This window comes from Mastigoproctus giganteus, chromosome 5 (genome assembly GCF_048544385.1).
Source record: "Mastigoproctus giganteus isolate SK-2022 chromosome 5, ASM4854438v1, whole genome shotgun sequence".
Taxonomy (NCBI): Eukaryota; Metazoa; Arthropoda; class Arachnida; order Uropygi; family Thelyphonidae; genus Mastigoproctus; species Mastigoproctus giganteus.
This window is the reverse complement of record NC_143579.1, coordinates 222960449-222984856: the sequence shown is the minus strand read 5'-3', so window position 1 is coordinate 222984856 and position 24408 is coordinate 222960449. Positions and strand designations below refer to the sequence as shown.

At 36.0% G+C, this 24408-nt stretch overlaps 1 protein-coding gene across 1 annotated transcript in view; it reads left to right on the top strand.

The window, feature by feature from the left end:
• The first annotated feature begins 2333 nt into the window (after positions 1-2333).
• Positions 2334-24408, top strand: part of LOC150086148 (nuclear pore membrane glycoprotein 210-like) — a 129924-nt gene continuing 107849 nt past the window's right edge. The window contains exons 1-4 of the mRNA XM_090373742.1: positions 2334-2612; positions 5385-5530; positions 12978-13109; positions 21547-21640. Coding sequence (XP_090229868.1) covers positions 2440-2612; positions 5385-5530; positions 12978-13109; positions 21547-21640 — 545 coding nt within the window. The 5' untranslated portion in view covers positions 2334-2439. The remainder of the gene's footprint in view (positions 2613-5384; positions 5531-12977; positions 13110-21546; positions 21641-24408) is intronic.

Below are 24408 nucleotides of genomic sequence, written 5' to 3'. Positions count from 1 at the left end.
TGGAAGTCTGTTCCACCAACCAACCACCCGCTGGCTAAAGGCAAATTTCCGCACGTCTATCCTACATCTGTCTTTCCTCAATTTGAATTTATGCCCTCTCAGGTGATTTTTCTGAGCTAGAGGAGTAACTGAATTTCAAAGGTATACTACACTTTACAGAAGGATGCTACTTTTTTAATTGTATTATATTATACAGGAACTCCCCGACTTACGCAAGGGTTGCGTTCCGCGGAACGCTACATAAGTCGGGGAATTTCCCCTCAGCACTCGCAACTGTGCTCGCTGAATTGATTGAATCAAAAAAGAAATGTTCGATGAACATGTAAATAGAATTATTTATTGTATTTATTCAATTTTTTTTATCTCATGCGCATGAAAAATTACAAAAGCGCGCAATTTAAAAAATTTCAAAATTATAAAATTACAAAAAAAGAGAGGAGACAGGCATAACATTAGTAAATTTTACCTCTCGAGCATCGTTGCCAAAATCGACGTCTTCAGCTGATACGTACGCCACTGCGGAGGTTGAGGGCTGTGGGGGATATAGAAGGGGGTCGGCCGCTCAACCTTACGAAAGAACATACTAATGGATGACTGGACTGTGGCTTTTTTCTTTTTTTATCGTAGATTTCTTTGTAGCAAGCATATCATTAACCCCTCTGTTAACTTTTAAGAATCGTTCTCTGTCAGGATCCATCTTCTGAAACCTCGCCATTGCCGATGCAATTTCACGAAATGCCATTGCTATCTCTCTGGCGATGAAGCGTCTCGGTTGCTCATTAGATTCATCTTGAGCTTCGTCAGCATTTTCTTCTTTCACTATTGCTGCCTGCAAGTCAATATGTTATTCGTTAGATAATTCCTTCTCTTCCTCTATTAACTCTTCCACGTCTTTGGCATCAACCTCCAACTGGAGTAGCTCTGCAACCTTTACAATCTTATCTGTAACCTTCGTTTTCAAATCCTCCGTAGCATTTTACGTGCCGTGGGCATATTTTCTTCCATGTGACATTTAAACAACTTTTAGTAATTTCTTCCCAGGCCTTATTAATGTTTAAGATGGCGTGGTAAATATTGTAAGATTTTCAAAGTCTCTCAACGTAAAATTTTTCTCATCGTCTACTGCAGACAATGCCTGAGCAAATATTGTGAGTAAATAGTATGCTTTTAAATTTGAAATAACACCCTGATCCATAGGTTGGATGAGTGAAGTCGTGTTTGGCGGTAGAAATATAACTCTCACGTTCGAATTGAAATCATCTAGATGTGGAGCATGCCCAGGAACATTATCTAATAGAAGCAAAATCATGAAAGTAACGTCGTTGTCTTTACAACATTTTCAACCTCGGGAATGAAGCAGCATTTAAACCAATCCTCAAAGAGAGATATTGTTATCCATGCTGTCTGGTTCGATCGGAAATGCACGGGTAAGGTGGGTTTATTGATGCCCTTAAATGCACGAGGATTTTCAGAATGGTACACAAGCAGTGGTTTTAATCTGTAATCTCTCGCTGCATTAGCCCAAGCAAGAGCGTGGCCCTATCTTTTGATGCCTTGAAACCTGGCATTGTATCTTCCTCTTTGACAATGTGTGTTCGATCCGGCATTTTTTTCCAACAGTGAGCAGACTCGTCAACGTAAAAAAATTGCTGCATTGAATAGCCGCCTACATCAAAATTTTTTCCAAAACATCACAAAATTTCTCTGCAGCTGCAGAATCGGTACTGGTGACTTCACCGCATACTTTAACGTTGTGGAAACCAGCGCGATGCTTGAACCTCTTAAACCACTCGTTGCTTTCCGCGAACTTAGGGTGGGTTTTGCCGTACTTATGTTTAATATTTTTATAAATACTTGTTGCTTTTGCTTGAATGGTCATTAAACTCAGGGGAACATGCTTCTGAATCTGATTTTCCATTCACATTATTAACAGCTGTTTATAATTTCGATTATAATTACCAATATTACTATTACAATTACAACTATCAATATTACATTTGCTAATATTGATAGTTGTAATTGTAATAGTAATATTGGTAATTGTAACTGTAATATTCTAAAATATTCAAAATTTGTAACCTTTTCTATTTTCTGTTTCCCCAACAGCATGGTCTGATGATGGGTATCGGTAAGATACCCGAAACGTCACTTTAACGTAATGTAGGCGAACAGTCTAATAAACTACGTTACGTGTAATTTCACGTGATATAAATAACCTTCAATGGTAAATTTTTTAAAATAGTTTTACAGAATAGAGGGCACCACTGAAGGTTATTGACTGTGTACGTTCAGGTTGTTGGCCACGTTGGTAATGGGCTCGGTATTATGGAATTTTGAAGCTGAATTTTCAGTTTGTGTATGAATAATGATTGGTTTTGAGTAACCAATGCTAAAATTTAACTTCTTTAATACGTAGGACAAAGGTTTTTTGTTTACATCATGTTATTTTTTTTAAGAACTATTACTTGGAAAACAATATGCTTGACAATATTTATGTGCTTGTCACAGGGACACAAACTAAATGCCCCGAGATTACTTTTACCTTATAATCATGGCACACCAACTAATTTCACTTTGCAGGTTGTTGATGGTGGAACTAAGTGTTATAAATGGTCAGTTTCAGTGAGAAGTTTATACATCTTAATTTTATCTTAGTATATTTTATACTTCTAAAATTTGATCAGAAAGAGGCATGAGGTTTTCATCACATTTGGCTTTGTAAACCACATCCCCCCCCCCATTTTTAAATATAGAACTATTTAAAAGTATTTTAAAATTTAGAACCAGCCATGATAGTGACGTAAGTGCCATTATGTCATGTAGCTGCATAGTTGAGGTATTTATCGGAACTGCTACTGCTCCTTCAATATTGCTGTATAATTCTTGGTAACTAATATTTTCGCATACACCAAGTGGTATTCTTAGCCAGCCAAGGATATCCATTAGTGGTATACTTCAGGTTTGTGGTGGTGAGGATTCAAACAGAGATACAAGCCAGTCTTAGAACATGTAGACATGGCACACTTAAGTCTGAAGTTTAGCCTTGGTTGCCTTGAAGTTTTGCTTCAAAATAGCCCTTTCTGACAAATAAAACATATTGAGAGTATGAGATTGTTCATAATGTTATAGATAATATAAAGTGTCCCTATTCAACATAGAATACAAATTGCAGAATTTGTATTCCATGTTGGCTTGCAAATTACCTCTTGTCACATGGCCTTAATTGTTGAGTCATTTGGTATTTACCTTAACTGATTTAGAGATGTGTAAAGGGTTGTTGTGGGAGCTATTTCAAATTTTAATGGAGAAGATTACTACTGAATTGGTAAAGTGGTTTAGAGCATAAAAGAGCTAAAGAAATGTATGCCAAAATGACATTCTTAAACACTTGTTGGGTAGGTTATACATCCAGCCAACCAGCTTACCTCAAGCCATTCTTGAGGAATTGTATTCGTTTTATGTATTGTGTAGATAATTTTAAATTTCAAAATAAAATATATAAGAAAAATTACCTGCTTCAAGTGCAGGTTCATGTTCAAATAAATATGTTTCTATTAAATATATCCATAATTGCCACTTTGTATATCTGTGGGAAGAAACCCAGAATAACTCATTATGGTGATAATTTTAAATGAGAACCCATGAAATGTGAATAACTGTCAGTAAGAGAATGTTAGAAACATGATATTTACAAGTAGTGTTCCTTTTTCTGTGCATGGTCTTCATCATCTTCAACAATCTGTAAAACAACAAGTGAACATGCTCAGTGCAGCTGTAAAACTACTTAACATGATTTTTGTAGGTAATTTTGATACCTTAAAGTGCCATCAAAATTTGTGATGTGAAAGCTTATGAAGGCAAACTAGGATGTGAATGTTGAGTCATGTTTGCATATCAATTGTTGTGACTGGAGAATGTTTAGTACAAGTTAGGGAGAGCAGAACAGTTTAGAAAATAAGTATGGTGGCAATTATGATCAGCATTTTTTTTTTTCTTTTTTTGTTAAATTAAGTAATGTCAGTGAATGAAGAATGTTACTTATAAATATTGTCTCTAGCACTTATTTACCTGAAGTCATTTTTATATACGCTGCTGCAACAGGATCTAGAAAATTTGAGCAGATGGGCTGAGAGGTGGCAAATGAAGTTTAACATTGACAAATACAAATGTAAAGTACTAGATATGGGAAGCAGCAACCCCAGAGTGACGTATCAACTCTGGAGTACTACACTGACAGTGGTAGAGAACGAAAAGGACCTGGGGATAATTGTGCAGGCAGATATAAAGTTTTCTGAGCAGTGCAGACAGTCTGCATACTTCTATTTGTTTCCCCTCCCTTCTTCAGTCTTTATCCCTACTCTAACTGAATATGCACTTTTTTTTTAGGCCCTTGCCACTGAAATCTTAGGAAATTAGGTGGCAGGGCCTGCCAGAGTACTTACTTCTAATGCAATCCCTCTATGCCTGACCTGCCTCCTTGGGGCAATGGGGGGGGTCTCACTAGGGGCCCAATGGTTAAAAGGTCAGAGGAACAACACAACATGGCACTACACAACATAAACATATACCTTACACTTTTTAAAATCTCTGGCCTTCACAGTATTCTGTGTTTCACAGACAGTACACAACACAGAGATGGGGGGAACCCCTTTGGCCATTAGATAATGAGCACTTTACCTAAACATCATTGCTGACAAGGTACACCCTTTCATGGCAGTGGTCTTTCCCTCTGGTGGTGCTGTCTTTCAGCAGGATAATGCGCCATGCCACACTGCCCAGATTGTTTGAGACTGGTCCATGGAATGCGAGAAAGACTTCCAGGTATTGTCCTGGTCTCCAAATTCCTCAGACATCAATCCCGTTGAGCATCTGTGGTTTGTGTTGGAACAGCAACTCCGGTCTGCGGCGTCTCAACCACAGACCTTACAGGAGTTAAAGGATCTGCTGGTTACATGTTGGTACCAGATACCACAAGACACATTTAGAAATCTTGTAACGTCCATGCCTTGCTGGGTACGAGCTGTTTTGGCTGCACATGGAAGACCAACATCATATTAAGTAGGTGGTCATAATGTTTTGGCTCATGGGTATATATACTTTTATCATGTAAAATTGCAGATGTAGTGTTTGCTATCATGTTAAGCAGTTGGTGCACTTTAAAGACATTGATATTTCAGTTAATTTCTTTGATGAAGATCTATACTATGGTCAGACTATGTCTGTTCCATATGTAGCTGTAGAATAAATAGTGATTTCCTACGTAGAGAAAGAGTTTGTTTAATTTAGTATATATATTTTTTTTTTAAAAAAATTATTTTTATTTTCTTTATGCAATTATAACATTCAAAGCTTATTTTTGAGTCCTTTTGATCTTTATTTTGTAGGTCATCTTCGGAGCCCAAGTTTGTACGTGTGACACCACTTACCAACACTGGAAGTATTTGTTCACAGAAAGCATTGGTATCAGCCATTTCATCCTCTATTATGCATGTCCGGGCCACTGTTATGGCAGAAGAAGAAGAAGGAGAGAGTAAGTAAAATATATAGTATAATGTGTATATATATTTTTAATCTTGAAAAAATTAATGTTGATTATGTAAATGCAAAGCAGTATATTTGGTGAAAAAGAAATTCATATGCAAGTATTGCTCAAGTTACATGATTATAGCATTCCTAGAAATTGTTATACAAAGCAAAAGTGTATCTCTTTTTTTAAAAAAAGTCTTGTTAGAAAATAATGCAATAGGGCTATGTTATGATCTTTTTCAGAGCATAACAGATATACTATACTTCATCCTGTTAATGGTTTATAAGAATCTTAAATTACAATATAATTATTTCTAACCTACAAAAATTATTTGATATATGTACCGTGTATTGTGTGTATTCATGTAACAGCACCATAGTTTCAAGGCTGTGAAATGAAACTGGAGATATGAAACTTTGCATCTTACTAAGGAAACCTGAGGAATATTACAGATGTGCACCTGGTTATTATTTTTTTTTGATGCATTCTGTAAGAGAGCATCATCAGTTGCCAGATATTATAAAATAAATGGTCCTATATTATGAGAATATTTAGATATCTCAGGATTTTATTATGACAACCTATGCAAAATATGACACCTTAGCTAGTCTACCATATAAAGGATGGATTACATCTTTTTTATGGCAAAGGAAAGCATGAAATTGCATATTCCTCTAATGTCAATTGAAATAGCCCCCTCTCCAACAAACTGAAGATTATCCCCTCCCAACAATCCATTATATGGATGAATTCAATGGACTTAATGGACTTTAATATTGATCTGTTTTTTAAGTTGGTAAGGGGCCTTAGTTTGGAACTCAAAACTACCCCTATAAATTGTTCTTGTTAACTCTGTGTATGTCATTTATTCTTCACTAATGTGCCACACATGCTATTCTATAATGTGATAGAACTAGACATTTTCATAGACATTCTGTTTCTGCTGAATGCCTTTTCTATAGATACTTCTATGGTCACTGCTCTTCTGAATTGGCTTCTATAATTCCTGCTGTCTCTTTAAAAGTAGCCCAAACATGTGGTGCAACCAGTCAACATCCTTTTGCTGTCCAACTTCAAACTCACAGAACCAGCTCATTTATTCATTCAACTTCCGTTTTCTGGAACAACCTTCCTTCATACGTATTTCCTGAAAATTACAGTCTGCAGTAGTTCAAGTCTAATGTCAACAAATACAGTCAGACCTCCATATAACAAAATTGATCATTCGCTTGAAAAAATTCGTTATAAAGAAATATGACCTTTTCAACAATGAAAAATACTGTAATTCAACATTTAGAAATACAGTAAAATATGGGAATTAAATCAGAAATAAGTGGGAATGAATAAATTTTCTAACATTTTAAAACAATTAATTTATTAATACTAATTTATTATTTATTAATATTAAGAAATGACTACTTACATGATGCGCACAATATATTAGTACACTTTTAAGAATTATTTAGTAAAATATTTGGTTATTTTTTGTTGTACACTGGATTTTCCTCTAAATCATTCATAAAAATGTTTCCATTTGTTTAAGCACTCAAATATATTTTGTGGCACATTTTCTTCACACTGAAGGCCTCAATGCAAAGTTTCAAATGCTGCCAACTCTTCATGTTTGGAAGGTTTAATATTGTCTTCGTTGCTCTCAATTTCATACAACTCATCGTCGATATTCTCACTAGTTCTTTGAATACTCTCCAAAATGTTGGAGTCACTTGGATATTCAGCTAATATGACATCGTTATCAACTTCTAAAAATTCTTCAAGAACAATTTCTCCACCAATCAAACCTCTCGCTTGGAGTTCTTCCCAAGGTTGCTCAATGTCTTGTAGCAGTTCATCCCTCTTGTTGCTGTTAATTGGCGTTTTGGAAAAATCTGCTTTTGCGAAAAATTTTTAATCATTGTTTCCATCACATCTTGACTCCAAACTTTTGCCAATTCTGATATACACACTGCAAATCTATAAGGCGCCTCCGTAGCCAGGTGGGAAGGAGCTGCAGTGCGTAGCACACACTTCTTGATTAGACCGGGGTTCGAGCCCGTCACCACCAAATACGGAGGATGCGGAAAGGTCAGGGAATGACCACCGCATATCCCCCGAGCAATATGGCCTTAGTTGCTAATGCTCCTAAAAACCAAATAACAAACAACAAAACAAACAGCAAATCTATAACAGAATCTATAGGTTCATTGGTTTCTGTTCTCAGTATAATTTTTTTCAGTATGCATCCTTCAGTAGTTCATTTTCAAATTCTTGATAATGCCTTGGTCCATTGGCTGCAGTTTAGACGAGGTATTCGGAGGGAAGAAAACAAACTTCACACTTGTAAGTTTCAAAATTACTGAGTGAAGGTGGGCAGGGCAGTTGTTGACAATTAAAGCGATTTTTCTGTTTTCTTTCGTCGTCTTTCTATCAAATTTTAAAATCCACTGTTCAGAAATTTTACTTTCATCCAAGCTTTTTTGTTGTAGTTGTAGTCCAACTCTAACGACTTTACTCCTTTGAAACATCAGGGTTGTTTACCTTTGCCTATTACCAAAAGCTTCAGTTTACCTCTACTACTCCATTACCAGCCATATTTGCACTAACCGAGACTGTAATTCTCTCCGTACTCTTTTTTTACCGCCTACACATTTATCACCTTTAAAAGTCAGTGTCTTGTTCGGCAAACATTTAAAAAATAGACATGTTTTATCAATGTTCAATATTGCTTTGGGCTCGTAGTCCTTTATAATTTTTTCAAAACTGTTTCTTTCCAATGGGTACAGTCTTCTTCAATTACAACCCCACTTTCACCAGAAATAACTTTTTCGAGTAAGTCATGGCACTTTTTAAATTTGTCCAGCTAAGAACTGGCTTGGAAAGTTTTATGCCCAAGAAAAGATGTGCACTCCATAGCCTTTTCTTTTATTAATGGCCCTGATATCGGCATGTTTTGGTTTTGAATCAATATCACCCACTTAAAAACGGCTTCATCTACATCTTCATACAGGCATAATTTCACACGCTTCTGACTGGGTCCTGTTTCCTCAAACAGTTTGAGAATCAAAACACAGTTTTTCAGAATTGTTGACACACTACTGGCAGGGACACCAAATTTTAAAGCGATTTCTTTTTTTTTAATGTTGTGATCTACACTATTAAGTACTTCCACTTTTTCCACTACACTCAAGGATTTCCTCTTATACATTCTAAGGTTACTTGCACAGCAGTTAAAACAAAACCGATGACTCATTTCTGCGAAACAACAGATGAATTTCCGGGATAAAGAAAAATCACTCTCTCCTAATTCTCTAATAGGATGCTTACAATAGGAAACAGGTCGACCAGAGCCAGTGTCCATGTTGGGAATATTCCTTAATCTTTGCCAATGACTGTGGACATATAGATAGCAGTTGAGCAGTATGACTTCTTGGTACGGTAAATGCTTTATGGGCAACACTAAGTTGTGGAATGCTATTAAGAATTAAGCCCTTTAGCTATTAAAAGCTAAAGTGATTTATTCTTAATTCTTTTAGCTCTTAATTTTTTTTTTCTACAGCGTTAGCTCTATTGCCTAAAGGCCAGAGGTGCGAACAATGCGTATCCAGGTCTCTCGAAATCAGTTCATTATATGGAAATTTTCTTTATTATACGGAAACTATTTACAATATAATGACCAAGGGAAAATCAAAAAAGTTCACTACATAGAAAAATTCACTATATGGAAGTTTGTTAAATAGAGGTCCAACTGTATCTTTTTTTTATCTTCTCAACCTCCAAACCCATTCATGGTACTAAGTACTATAGGGTCTAATACCTTTCATGTTTGGGGTTTTCATAAAAAAAAACAAAAAAAAACTAGGTTATCTCTTTAAATGAATATAATCTCTCTGCACCACTAAGATGAGACAGTTATAAGGTCATTGGATACCTATGTCTTTTGTTAGTAAATTTAATGCTGATATGGTAAGGTTTATACTACACAGGCAGTTTCCGCTTTACAAGTTCCCAGGTTTAAGAGATCTTTTCTTCAAGTATTAACAGAATCGAAAATATGAACATTAATTGCAATAAATAAATGCTAAACATTCATAAATGACACATTTCAAACCATGCCTGTAGTTTATATAATACAGTCCTACTGTGCGTGCATTTGTTTGTTCAGGCAGAGATGAGGAGGGAGGTCCAACTCTTAAAGAATTTTGAAGCAATGAAAATAACAAAACGAGCATGGAACAAAATTACAGAGAAAAACATGAAGTGTGTTTGGAATAAACTCTGTCATCAGTTTATTGTTAACTTTGAAGAACCAGCAGAGATCGTACAAAATGAAACAGAAGCGGTCGTAAATGTTGCTAACCAATTGCAGCCTGAGGTATCTACAACTGACATCACTGATCTGCTTCAGTTATACAATGGAGCACTCACAAATGATGACCTCATTGAAGTGGCAAAATGTGAAGCTGAGGAAGAAGATTTAACAGCTGAAACTCCTGTTTCTTTCCTTCACTTTCAAGGGGCTAGATGAAGCTTTTCAACACAGAAAAAGCAATTGAGATTTTCGAGTCACATGATTCAAATTTTGAGTGCACCAGAAAAGTTGCTACAGATTTAAAAAATTCTTATGCATGTTATCATGAACTTTATAAAGAAAAGAGAAGACTGCCTTGGAAACAAACTGACTCGAAGCATTTTCGAAGAAGACAATGACTTCTTGTGCTTCCGACAACCCAACAATGAGTGATGAACCATCAACAAGTAATGAACAATCAATGAATGTGCATTTAGTCAATGATGATGAAGAATAAACATTCTTTAACATTTGTATGACATAAACAATTTCTTTATTATTATAATTTTCTCGATTTTAAAGGCTTTGTTTTCACTTCTTTGGATAAATAAATCATTGTTTAAGCATAAAATATTTTTGTTGACCTTTATTTAACATTACTGTAGTCAAATTTCATTGTTGAGAACATAACCCCTGTTTTTAACATTGTCTATGGGAAATAAATTCTCGCTTTACAAATTTTTGCTTTACGAGCATGCACTAGGAACAAATTAGCTCGTAAAGTCGGGTAGTGCCTGCGCGCGCACACACACACACACACACACACACACACACACACATACACACAGGGAGTCCCTGTGTATTTATATATACACAGGGGGGGCCCCGGTACCAGAGTCCTCGCAGTTACGAGGATTTGAAAATTAAAGGAAGCCCTTGAGAAAATTGACCAAGCACTTGAATATTTTTGCGAGAACAACCCTCTTCATGATCCTGCAGTAAAAGTTAAGCATGAAGTTAAATACATAACTAAATGCTACAACACAATTTTATCTGAAAAAATACTGGAAAAAAAAAACAACTCGGGATTCATTCTTTATTCGTAAAACTGAAAAATAGTGTAACTTCAATAAACTTTACTTAACTTTACATTGTTCAACGTATTATAATAAAAATGTCTAATAAAATAATTGTCTAATTTTTCAGTTCCTTCAATCTAGTTACAAGTATTAATATTATGTACAAGTTCATAATATGCATAAATGCAAATTTGATCCCTGTTTTAAGGGGATTCGTTTTAAGTGGAATTTTCTGGAAACAATTATCCTCGAATAATGAGGATCCCCTGTATATACGTTTTACCTTATATATATATATATATATATATATATGTATGTATATACTGTAGCCAAGTGGTCAGGAGCAGGAGTGCAATAATACATGCTCTTTGAGTAGACTGAGGTTCAAGCCCCTGACTGCTAAATACGGTCGATCTACCAACTTGCACTGGACTAGCGTGGCAGATTATGGTCAATTTCCCTCAGCATGAATTGTTGAGGAGGCTTCCATCCTGCAGTGGGTTGATAATTGGCTGCAGCTTACCTTATGCATATATATATATATATATAATCCAATTAATCCAAAAATTAAATAGAGAGATAGAAATTAATAAAAATATATATTAAAAATAAATAAGAAAAAATAGTGGGAAAGCTGACATCAGTGGCAGCAGGATGGGGATAGCGTGATGATGTGCTAATGCTGCGCTTGTACCGCCATCTATAGCCTAATTTGTTTCTATATATTTTCAGTTCAACTGTTGTTTTGTCAGTGTGGTGTGGTTTGGCCATGCAAGTACTAGGCTTTCTTTCTTATTATTTTTCGCTGCATAAGGACCACCGCTATGCAAATCTATTGCATCAGCGGTGTGATTTTAGTATCATTCTGTCGCATGGATTTGTTTAGTGTTCGAAATACAGTGATTCCCTGACTATTATTGGCCTCGTGGTCCTCTGTTGAGATGGGGCATAATGGTCAGTCTATTTATTTATTTTTTTCATCTATTTATTATTTTCTATTTATCTATCTATTCATCTATTTATCTATCTATTTATTATTTTCAATTTATTTGGTTGTGTAATGTTGTTAGTGAGATTTCACATAATTCGGAAATGGGTGCCATCAAGGGGGCGCCTCTAAATTTCTTTTAATTGGCCTAATTTTCTAAATTATTTTAGGAATGTAGCTTCAATACTACCCTCTTCTTCTTTATCCCCTATATATTTTCTGTTATTGTTATGTTATTTTATTTCGCTAAGTTCTTTTTCACTCTACTGGTTTGCCATGCTACTGGCAAATATCCTGTTTTAATTTAGCTTATATATATATATATATATATATATATATATATATATTAATAAAGGGAAAAAAAAAACATGAGGGAGCTAGAGAGTGATAGAAGGGAGAAGGTAAGGTAACAAAAAAAATGTATAATAAGAGATAAATAATTACAAAAATGATAAGATAATTTCAAAACTGACAAAATAGGGATGTTGCCACAGTTTCAAAACTGGCCTCTCCATCAGGTGTCAACAGCCAGGATTGCAAGCAAAATAGCAATGTCTTCATTTCTGATGTAAACCACAAGTCAAACAGTAAAAGCATAAACATAAATAAAAATGAGAATAAAATTTTATTGTTACCGAAATAAATGAAAATGAAAATAAACTTTTTTTTACAAGGACTGAAAAGGGAGAGGGGGAGTATTTTGAAAATGGCTTGTGAACTTTATTTACGGTTAATACTGCAAAGACGAGAAATTAAAAACTGGAATCGACAGCAGAAATTTTTAGAAACATAAAACTTATTAGTCTAATCCAAGTAAAGGTAAAGAGATTTGGAAACAGTAAAAAGCAAATAGCTGTGGAAAAAATAACTAGCGCTGTAGAGACATGTGAGGTGGCAATGTGACTGTATGTACACAGGAAAAACTGAAATCAGAACTGAAAAGCATGTGCCAATGAAATACAAATATAAAATTATGTGACAGTGACACCTAGTGATAAACAATTGTGAAAACTAGAAATAATTAGAAACTAAAAAAAAAAAAAAAAAATGCATTATATTACACTGAATGATGATAAATAATATTTTTTCTTTATATAGGAAATGGAAATATGTTATATTGTGATGTAATTGTTGATGTCATTCACTCCATTGCAGTAGAGGCTACTAGTTTTGAGATATTCTTAAATAGCCCCCCAGCATTATTTCAGATAAGAGGACAAACTAAAACAGGTAATATTTTTTCAACTGGATTTAAATAATGGCAAATTTTTACTTTTAGTAAATAAATTTGATGAATTTGAGGTATTGCTCAAAACATCAAAGGCAGATATTGTGGGGATTTCAGAGACGTGGTGTCACACAGATATAAGAAATGCAGAACTGGAATTTGGGGAGTACAATGTGTACAGAAAGGATAGACAGGATAGGAAGGGAGGAGGGGTTATGCTATTAATTAAGAAACACATAAAATCCAAGGAAGTGAAGCCAGTCGACATCGCTGGACAGTGCAGTGTCGAGTCAGTTTGGTGTGACATAAGCATTGGGAGATCAAAATTGAGAGTAGGAGTGTGCTATAGGCCTAATGACTCTGATGAGTATAATAAGAAACTGTTCGGAGAAATAGAGTGGGCCAGTAAATCAGAGAGTCTTATAATGGGGGATTTTAATTTCCCAGATATTGACTGGAATTTGGGGGCTGGTCACTCACACAGTAGCAAGGCTTTTGTGGATTTATTGGATGATTGTTTTCTACATCAGCATGTTCGGGAGGCAACTAGAGGGAGTAATACTCTTGATTTGATTATCAGTAGTGATTCTTCATGCATTCAGAATCTGCAGATAAATGAACCACTTGGTGGCAGTGATCACAGTGTGCTGAAGTGGGAGTTACTCAAAGAGGTAACTACCATTAGGGGTAAAGGGAAGGGGTATTGCTTTCGTAAAGGCGACTACAATGGACTGAGACAGTATTTAAATTCTATACAGTGGGATCAACTGATGATATTGCCAACAGCAAATTCAAAATGGGAAGCATTCAAAGAACTTATCGTGGAAGCTACTAGGCTTTACATACCAACTAAGAAATATTGTTCAAGGTTTAGGCCTAAATGGTTGTCAGATGAACTAATGAGGCATATGGCAGAGAAGAAAAATGCATGGGATACATACAAATTAACACGTGACACGGATGCCTATGATAGATACAAGTTGATCTGTAACCAAGTTACAAAGGAGGTTAGGCAGGCGAAGGCAGATTACGAGAGATCCTTGGCAAGGGATGCGAAGAAAAACAGCAAAGAGTTCTTTACTTATGTAAACTCTAGAAGGAAGGGGATGAATCAGATTGGTCCACTTGAGATCGATGGGTCAACTGTTGATGACCCTGCTCGGGTAGCTAACAAACTAAATGAATATTTTGCATCGACATTCACACATGAGGAGTTATTCAGCGAGGGGAATGCCAGAGGTGTATTCAACTCTAGCAGTAAGCTAGAGAATCTTGTAATAACTGAGAGCAAAGTGGAGGAGAAATTGTTGAAGATAAACACAAGAAAGGCACCTGGGGTGGATGGGATCTATCCAGTTATATTAAAGGAGGCAGCAAAGGAGGTAAGCAAACCCTTAGCCATAATTATGAGAGCTTCCTTGGACTCAGGGGAGGTACCCATTGACTGGAGATGTGCAAATGTGACCCCAATTCACAAAGGGGGATCAAAGGCTGACACAAGTAATTATAGACCTGTGAGTTTAACTTCTGTTCCCGGAAAATTAATGGAGGCACTGGTGAAAGAAGCACTGCAGGATCATCTAGACAAGACTTCAGTTATAGCTAGGACACAGCATGGTTTTGTTAAGGGGAAGTCTTGCCTGACCAAATTGATTGGATACTATGATGCAGTCACAAAAGAACTGGATGCAGGGAATAACTTTGATATTATATACTTGGATCTTAGAAAGGCTTTTGATACTGTTGCACATGGAAGACTGCTGCACAAATTGGAGCAGTGTGGCATTGGAGGCAAGTTGCTGCTATGGATAAAGGGGTGGTTGAGGGGGAGAAGACAGAGAGTGGTAATCAATGGACACTGCTCATCGTGGACTAATGTTATTAGTGGAGTCCCTCAGGGTTCAGTATTGGGGCCTTTATTGTTTTCTGTATTTATAAATGATATTGATGATGGTATATCAGGCTTAATGTCCAAGTTTGCAGACGATACAAAGGTTGGCAGGGTTGTCAAGGACACTACTGACACTATGCTGCTGCAACAGGATTTGGAAAGGTTGAGCAGATGGGCTTCGAGGTGGCAAATGAAGTTTAACATTGACAAATGTAAAGTACTACATATGGGAAACAGCAACCCCAGAGCAACGTATCAACTCTGTGGTACTACACTGACAGTGGTAGAGAATGAAAGGGACCTGGGGGTGGTGGTGCAGGCAGATATGAAGTTCTCTGAGCAGTGCAGACGAGCTGCAAGAGTAGCTCATGGTGTATTGTCAATGATATATAGAAATTTTTCTAGCAGGGATAAGGAGGTGATTATTCCCTTGTATAAGGCAATGGTCAGGCCACACCTAGAGTACTGTATACAGGCCTGGAGGCCTCATTTCAGGAAGGATGTAGAGCTGCTGGAACGAGTACAGAGAAGGGCAACTAGATTGGTGAATGGGACAAAGGGGTTCTCTTACGAAGAAAGGCTTAAGTTTTGCAAATTACAGTGTCTGGAAACTAGGCACCAGCGGGGTGATCTGATAGAGGTGTACAAAGCCTTGAATGGTTTGAGCATGCTCAATGCTGATGGGATTCTTCCTCTAGCTCAGAAAAATCACCTGAGAGGGCATAAATTCAAATTGAGGAAAGACAGATGTAGGATAGATGTGCGGAAATTTGCCTTTAGCCAGCGGGTGGTTGGTGGGTGGAACAGACTTCCATCCCTTGTCGTGGAAGTTGATAGCCTAAATAAGTTTAAGGCTCAGCTGGACAGGTATTTCGAACGAACAGAGGGGTGAAGTGGAAGTGGTTATTTTTATTTATTTATGTTACTTTTTTTTTTTTTTTTTTTTTTTTTTTTTTTTTTTGGCTGATGCTGCATAAGCTTGCTTTCTTGCATCAAATGCCTCTACTAATGCTAATGCTAATGCTAATGCTTTCTGAAAATAAGTTTACTAGTTGAATCATGCAAAAGAGATGAAAGAAAGTTGTGTTCAAAATGACCCTCTTGCACATACCAGTATGTCAGCAGTTAGGAATGGTCCATATTTGCAAATTTCTGATATTTTCAGCACATTGAATGGAAGAAAATTAGTTATTAATTTAATTTTTCAAGTGATTTTAAATATAAAATGAAAGTATTTATTAATCAGTGAACCCTCTCTACTAACTCATCATTCTCCTGCACAATTGTATGTTTAATTTTTCTGTTATCATCAGATCTTCCTTTTGATCATTCCTGTTACACCATAGCAATGTAACAGGAATGATCGAAACACCTGATAGCAGTGTACGAGCACCAGTATGAAAGTAATGTCGCCTAATTTTATGCTTTCAAATGTGGTTCCATAGATCATTTTGCTTGTCATTGAGTGGTCACTAGAGGTTTCTGTTTGCACCACATTGAGTGGCGCTGTGATTGATCCATCACAGTGCCATCCGTTTGAACCATCCATGGAGTGCAGCACATGGATGGTTCAAAATGGTGGACGTTACAGATATACATATCAAGCAAAGAGTGATGATTGAATTTCTTACCAAGGAAGAAGTGACACCTATTGAAATCCACATGTGCCTCAAAAACATTTATAGTGACAATACTGTAGATGTGGTGTAGTGTTTTGGAGCTTGTCAACAGCCGGCCACTAACACCATTGACAACAGACAACAAGAGCCAGATTGACATGCTGATCAAAGAGGAATGCCGCATTGCAACATGTTAATTGTGCGATGCAATAGGTATAGGGAAACCTGCTGTGATAACCCTCATAAAATAACTAGGCTACAACAAGGTTTGCGCTCAGTGGGTCACAAAAATGCTGACACATGAGCACAAAGAGGACCACAAAACCGAGCTTGCAACTAGGGTGCACTGTTCTTCCTCACCCCTCTCATAGCCCAGATCGATCTTGCACCTTCCAACTATCACCTGTTCAGCCTGCTAAATGATGCACTCCTCCATGGAACCCATTTTGTGGACGACAATCAGCCGAAGCACAGTGTTCACAAAGCCCTCTGGAGCAAAAGTAAGGACTTTTATAGGATTGGAATACAGAGTCTGACTCAGAGATGGCAGAAGTGCATAGAAAATGGTGTCTTTTTGTGAAAAAATAACAGTGTGTTTATTAATGACTGAGGATTAATTGATGTAAAAGGCATAGGTGTAGGAATTAAATTTCTCAGGAAAAAAATAGGAGGCATTACTTTTGTACCTCTCGTATCTTGACTTTTAGAGATTAAGATATTACTACATCTGAAATTCTTTTGATGCAGTTCTTTCTCTGCAATGATTTGATATGTTTATCGCATATATATTCAAAATTTAATGCATTGATGTTGCAAGGATTTCTATCATGATTCTTAAATAATTTTTTAAAAAATTTTACATGTATTCAACATAGCATGTATTGTTTTTTAATTCTTAAGTTAAGCTACAATGGTGTTTAAACATAATTGTATTAAAAGAAAATGAAAATCTAAAATTAGCAATTTTTGTCTCTTCTTTTACAGAGTAATGACATGACGGATACAAAATTGTTGAGGCTTTTTGAACTGCTATAAAATTGTCTAAGGGCACTATTGTCTAATACAAAAGAATAAAAAAAAAATTACTTTTTCATGCCATTACTCAGGTAGACCGTCAGAAACTACATATATGACTTTTTTTAAAAAATGGTTGAGTTCATTAATGAGTATGTACAGAGTGAATTTCTCTTTCCAAGCATTTCTATTGCTTACTGACAGGGTCTTTGCTAATTAGGTGATTGTAGTTATTTAGCCAAGTAATCTTCACTGTTCCTTGAGAGGTGCTGAAGGTTAAAACTGAGTGAGTAAGTTCATTGGAGCATGGGGAAAACTTTAATTTGTGCTGGGATCAAATTGCCCATTTAACATTCCTCTTTTAAAAAATCTACCTCAATGGCCTTTATGGGATGGCGGGGGGGGGATTCAATAACTTGTGTACCTTGAATATAAATATGATCAATATATAAAAAAGTGTAGCTTTACCATATTCTTATAAATGTCTTATTTTCACAGGTACAGTGGAGTACAGAAGAACACAAGAGATTTAATGTAGCCATCCCAAAATAAAACATCGCTGTCATGAAATTTTAGCAATGGGTTATGAAATTTTATCAAATCATTGACAAAAGAAGGGAATGGATCAAAAGTTATTCATGAATACACGATAGCTATATATGGCAATGCTGCCTCTACTAAATATTAGATAAAATTTTGGCCTAAGCAGTTTAAACTTAGTTGCAAATACATAGAGGATACCCCTACTTGGGATGACCAATGATAGTGACAACTTGAGAAATGTCCCAAAAATCAAAGGCCTGGTTATGTAGGATTGACATATTACAGTGTATGATTTCCAGAGAGTGTAATATTTCTGAGGGTTTGGTGCTATCTTTCGCGAACACTTGGCTGTGTCAAAGGTCAGTTCTTGCAGGCTGTCAAGGATTGTCGTACCTCTTCAGAAATGCTGCAGGGCTCAAATTTACACATGCATGTTGCAGATCCACAAGGGTTTCTTTTGAGAATTATAATTTGTGCTGAAATGTGGATTCATCACTGGGGTCTGGAAACAAAACAGGACTCCATGCAATGGAAACATCATGGGTCAATGCTATCCAAAAATTCAGCACTCAGCCCTCTATCAGGAAGATCATAGTCACCATTTTTTGGGATATGAAAAGAATTTTTTTTGATAGACTATGTGCCACGTACGAAAACAGTTGTGTGTGCTGCTGTTCTAATTTAAGAGGGACCATAAAAAGAACAGAGATATTGACACGGGGTATACTGCTTCTTTGCAAAGTATTCCTGTACAAAAGGTCCTATGTAGGACTTACAGGAGCATTGCTGCTCTGAGAGAGTTTAGACCTGGTCCTTAGTTATATTTCTTCTTCAGAAATTTGGAGAAACACCTATGTGTGCATTGATTTTCAAATGATGATGATTATCTCAAGGAAGCTGTATATGTTTTTTCAGAGACCAGAACAAAGGCTTCTTTTTTTTCAGATACAGCAATACCTCGCACAGTGCAGTTAATGCATTGGAAAAAACCACCGTACTGACTGAATCAGCACTAAAAGGCGAATAGTTTCAATGGGAAAAATAATGATATGTGGATATTGTAAGGATTTTTTTATAGTAGAAATAATTATGCATGATTAGTTAGAAAAATAATGAATACAAATGGTAATGAGGTAGACTAAGAACGAAATTAATTGATAAATTTTATTTTGAAAACAATGAAAACTATAAAATTTTACTGATTAAAGAAAAATATATCTAATCTAAGATGCACCATTTTGTTTATCTTCTTTTCTTTGTGGGGTTCTTGGTAACATTGAATGGCATTTTCTAACACACTTCGGGAGTTAATGCTACGCTCTATGTCTGGATCATGATTAAGTCTGAAGCAGTTTCCACTGCCGTAAACATTTTTTAAAGTTCTTGTAAGGGAAATTCTTTTTCTCGCACTTTACTAGCTCCTTCATTACAATTACACTCTGGACTTTCTTCTGCTTTCTCATATGCCTGTTCTTAGATAGTCTAAGTTAAGGAGAGTATCATTATCGAGAGCTTGAGAATGTGCATCAGTGCACTCTCGAACATTAGCCATTTCCAAAGACTTGCATCTAAGATTGTGCCCAATTTTGATGACGTCTTTGGAAACATCCTGAATTTCAGACTCAAAGTCGCAGGAATCGCTTGCACAATGAGGCAAAACTTGCTTTCATGCTACTCTCACTAACCTCGAACCATGCTTCGTTTATATTTTCAATAACATTTTCCAGAATTCAGCCAAAGATGGTGCAGCTGCTCCAGTTGTAGCCTTTATTGCTTGAGAAAAAGTTTGTCTCAAATAATATGCTTTAAACTTTGCACTGACATCTTGATCCATTGGTTGCAGTAGAGATGTTGTGTGTTGGGTGGAAGAAAATGAATTTTGACATTTTCATTAAAGTCACAAAGTCCAGTTGGATGGATGCTCTGGTGCATTATCCAATAACAACAAAGCTTTAAAATCCACGTTGTTTTCTTTGCAGTAATGTTCGACTGCAGGACAAAAGTAAGTTTTATACCAGTCTTCAAACATTGTTTTCGTTATCCAAACTTTTTTATTTCAACACCAAACAACTGGCAGAACCTTTTTTGCATAATAGCTAAGTGCTTCGGGGTTTTCTGCACAATACAAAAGCAGGATTTTTAATTTAAAATTGCTAGATGCATTTCTGCCCAGAAAAAGCGTCAGGCGATCTTTTGATGCCTTGTAACCCAGTTGGGTTTTTTTCATTTTCTGATAGAAAAGTTCTAGAAGGCATTTTTTTTACAAAACAAGCCCATTTCATCAACATTAAAAATTTGGTTATCTTTGTACCTTTTTTCAATAATTTCTATAAATTCTTTAGGAAATTTTTCGGCAGGATGTTTGTCTGCACTTGCACTTTCACCTACAATATGGACATTATGAATTCCCGTGCATTTTTTAAAACGAAAGAACCAACCACGACTTGCTGAAAATGTTTCTCAGTTGCCCCTTCTCCATAATTTTCTTTCTTACACTTTCTTTAAGTGCATTGAAAAGACTCAGTTTTTGTTTGAATTTCCATTTGACTTAACTGAATTTGCTTCTGATTGCAATCTTACAGTTTACAGTTAGTAAACAGTTAGTAAAAAATTTTGTTGGTCCAGTGAATTGCACTATATTTTGCACCATGAAGAGTAAGATTCAGAAGCCATAGCTGCTAGTATTGGCATGGTTTGAGGTTACACTTTATATGTTTCTCAGGTCTGTGGTATGTGGACGAAGTTTCCTGATTGATGGCTGAAAAACTACCTGAAAATTGTTGTAGATTGGATATCTATTAATGCTTTTGTTGTATATCAGTGTAAAGGAGTAAGAGAACTTCTGTTTGCAGCTAAATTAATCATTACAGTACAGAAAGGAATATTTTGCAAGACTTTGCCCTTCTTTGTGAGCAACAAATTTTAATTTTCCAGATTGCAAGCCAAATTGAGCATTTATAAAATCTAAACCACCTTTGGTACAAATATTCAACTCACCTGCAGTATGAACTGGTCATTTGGAAAAGTGCACTTCAAACCACTTGGGCTCTAAAACCCTCCTTAACACTACGAGATCTTATTGGGAATGTTATTGCTTAGCTATCAAAGATCATAGTTTCTGTTATGGCCTACAAGCCTTCTCTGCCTGAATATTCATTTTTAGAGCTAATTTGCATATTTTGGAAGTGGCATACTTTACTCATAAATTTACTCATGGTACTGTTGCATTCATAATATAGTATTTTTCCATACCATATTTTATTGATTTCTGAAAATTATTTTGCAAACAATTTCACCTGTAAAAAAATTTTTTTAGACATAATTTCAAAGGAATTGCTGAATGAATTTTAAAATATCTATACTTTTCAATAGGACTTACTTTTTCAAGTTTGGGAGGTGTAGAGTTTGAATGGAAGATTAGAAATAATCTCATAGAAAACAATGCTGAAGACAATTCTGTTTTAAGGTAAGTAATATAAATTTGTATCATTAAAAGAATGAAAGATATTTGCCTGTTATGGCAGCAGAAAACTCATAATATAAATTAATGTAGAATATCAGAACTGTTCTTGCTTTATATTTTCGGAAAAATGTGAATTACATAAAATCTACCATAAAAATATTAATTATACAAAATATGCTTGACCATTAAAATAATTGTTTCAGTGATTTAAACTTTAACATTTTTTTTCAGTTTTAAAGCACTATTTGAATCAAACGGGTTTTACAGTTCATTGTTAAATGTAATGAATTTCATCCCACTTGCTTATTTCTTCTGCACAGTCATTTTTAAAAATACAGAATTTAGTAGTTTGAAGTTATTTTATTTGTCTTTATTTTTTGGGATTATGAGCATGGATTATAAGCATGTTCTTAAGCAGGATTACTAGAAGGTTGGAAACTAGATTGCATTTCAATATACATTTTTTTTTTCATTGCTTTTTAAATCTATGAGAGTTACTGTTAATGTTTTGACTGAATTTTAAAGATTTTTGTGCTGTTAATGGATTTTCTGTGTTAAAATAATCTGTTAACTGTCAATTAGTTGCATCAAAAAAAAAGTTGCAGAAGCAGGTGTATTTTATGTTTTTCGGACCTTTGATATGTGAATGAGGATTAGTATTAGTAGTGACAAATGATGCAAGAAAGCAAGATTATACAGCATCAGCCAAAAAAAAAAAAAAAATTCTATTTTATCCATCCATTCCCTCCAATAGTTTATCTAATTCTTCCTTGAATTTATCCAAACTATCCACTTCCATAACAACAGATGGAGGCTTTTTTCCAGCATTCATCCACCTGTTGGCTGAAGGTAAACTTCTGCAACTATACTTCCTCAATCTCAATTTGTCCTCTTAAGTGCATAATCTGAGCAAGAGGAAGAATTCCATCAGCATTGTTTGCTCAAGCCATTCAAAGCGTTAAACACCTCATTGGGATCACAATGCAGATGCCTTGTCTCCAGACACTGGTTTGCAGAACTGAAACCTTTCTTGGTAAGAGTACCCCTTTATTCCCCTTACCAGTCTTATTGCCCTACTCTGTATCCCTTCCAGCAGGTATACTCCTTCATAAAATGAGGCCTGCAGACCTGTATGCAGTACTCAAGATGAGGCCTGACCATTGCCTTATATAATGAGATAATCACTTCCTTATCCCTGCTAGCAAAATTCCTGTATATCATTGACAAAACACCATGAGCCTTTTTTTTTTTTTTTTTATGAAACCCCAAACACGAGAGGTATTAGAACCGATAGTACTTAGTACTGTGCTTGGGTTGGAGGTTGAGAAGATGAAAGAAGATATTTGTTGACATTAGACTTGAACCTCTGTAGACCGTAATTTTCAGGAAATACGTATGAAGAAAGGTTGTTCCATGAATGAATAAACGAAGAAGATGAAAAGTTGGTTCTGTGAGTTTGAAGTTTGATAGTAAATGGATGTTGGCTGGTGGTGGCCCGTGTTCGGACTGTTTTGAAAGAGAGAGTGGGAATTATAGAAGCCAGTTCAGAAGAACAGTGCCCATGGAAGTATCTGTAGAAAAGGCATGCAGCAGAAACAGTACGTCTATGAGACAGCAAGTGGAGAGACTCTGTTAGAGAGAAGTTATTAATTAACCCAACTGCCCTCTTCTGAATGGAATCTAGAAGCCTGAGAGAGGTTTTGGGGGCACAGACCCAGATGTGGGAACAATATTCCATGGTAGGGCAGATTTGCGATTTGTACAGAGTGAGCAGCTGTTTGGAAGAAAAGTAACGCCGAGAGCGAAAGAGAAAACCAAGTTTTTTAGATGCAGAGAAAGCAATATTTGTAATGTGCTTGTGCCAAGAGAGCTTAGAAGTTAGGGTTATCCCCAAAAAAGATATATCATCTTGCCTAGAAATCAGAATGTCACCAAAGTTAAGCATAGGAGCAGAAGAATCCTTTTGCAAGATATAAGACAAGACTGAGTTTTAGAAGGATTGAAATCAACTAAGTTGTCTTTGCCCCACTGGAGAATTACCTGAAGATCGCCATTTAAGGAATTGGTAGTGGATATTCGAGAAGTTTAAGCTGAGTGAGCTGGACAAGGTTTCTCAAAATGGAAAGTGGAATGCAATGTGCTATCATCGGCAAAACTATGGATAGGATTTCTGGCCAATGGAAGAAGTTCATTAATATACAAAAGGAAAAGAACTAAACTTGGGGGACACCAGCATTAGTGGAGAAGTTAGAAGACAGGGAACCATCACCCTCAGTGAGCGATCAGAGAGAAAACTGGATAACCAATTACAAAAAACAGTTGAAAAACCATAAGATGGAATCTTGTTTAGAAGGCCTTTATGCCAAACACAATCCAAAGCCTTTGAGATGTCAAGAGAAACTGCTTGTGTTTCCCCAAACTTTTCCACTGAATTTGTCCATAAATGGGTAACATAAGCCAGAATATCACCAGTGGATCGACACTTGACAGAATTCATACTGGCAATCATTGATCAGACAGAAGGTTTCTAGGTAGTTTAAAAGATGGCGGTTAATTGATTTCTCCATTACTTTAGAAAGAGTAGAAGTAATTGCAATGGGATGATAATTGGATGGGAGGGATTTGTCACCCTTTTTAGGAACTGGCTGGATATGAGCAAATTTCCAAGCAGAAAGAAAAACACAGTGAAAAAAGGTGGCAAAGAACAGGAGTAAGTTCAGGAGCACAAGTTTTGAGAACAAGTGGAGAAATACCATCAGGACCTGGAACTT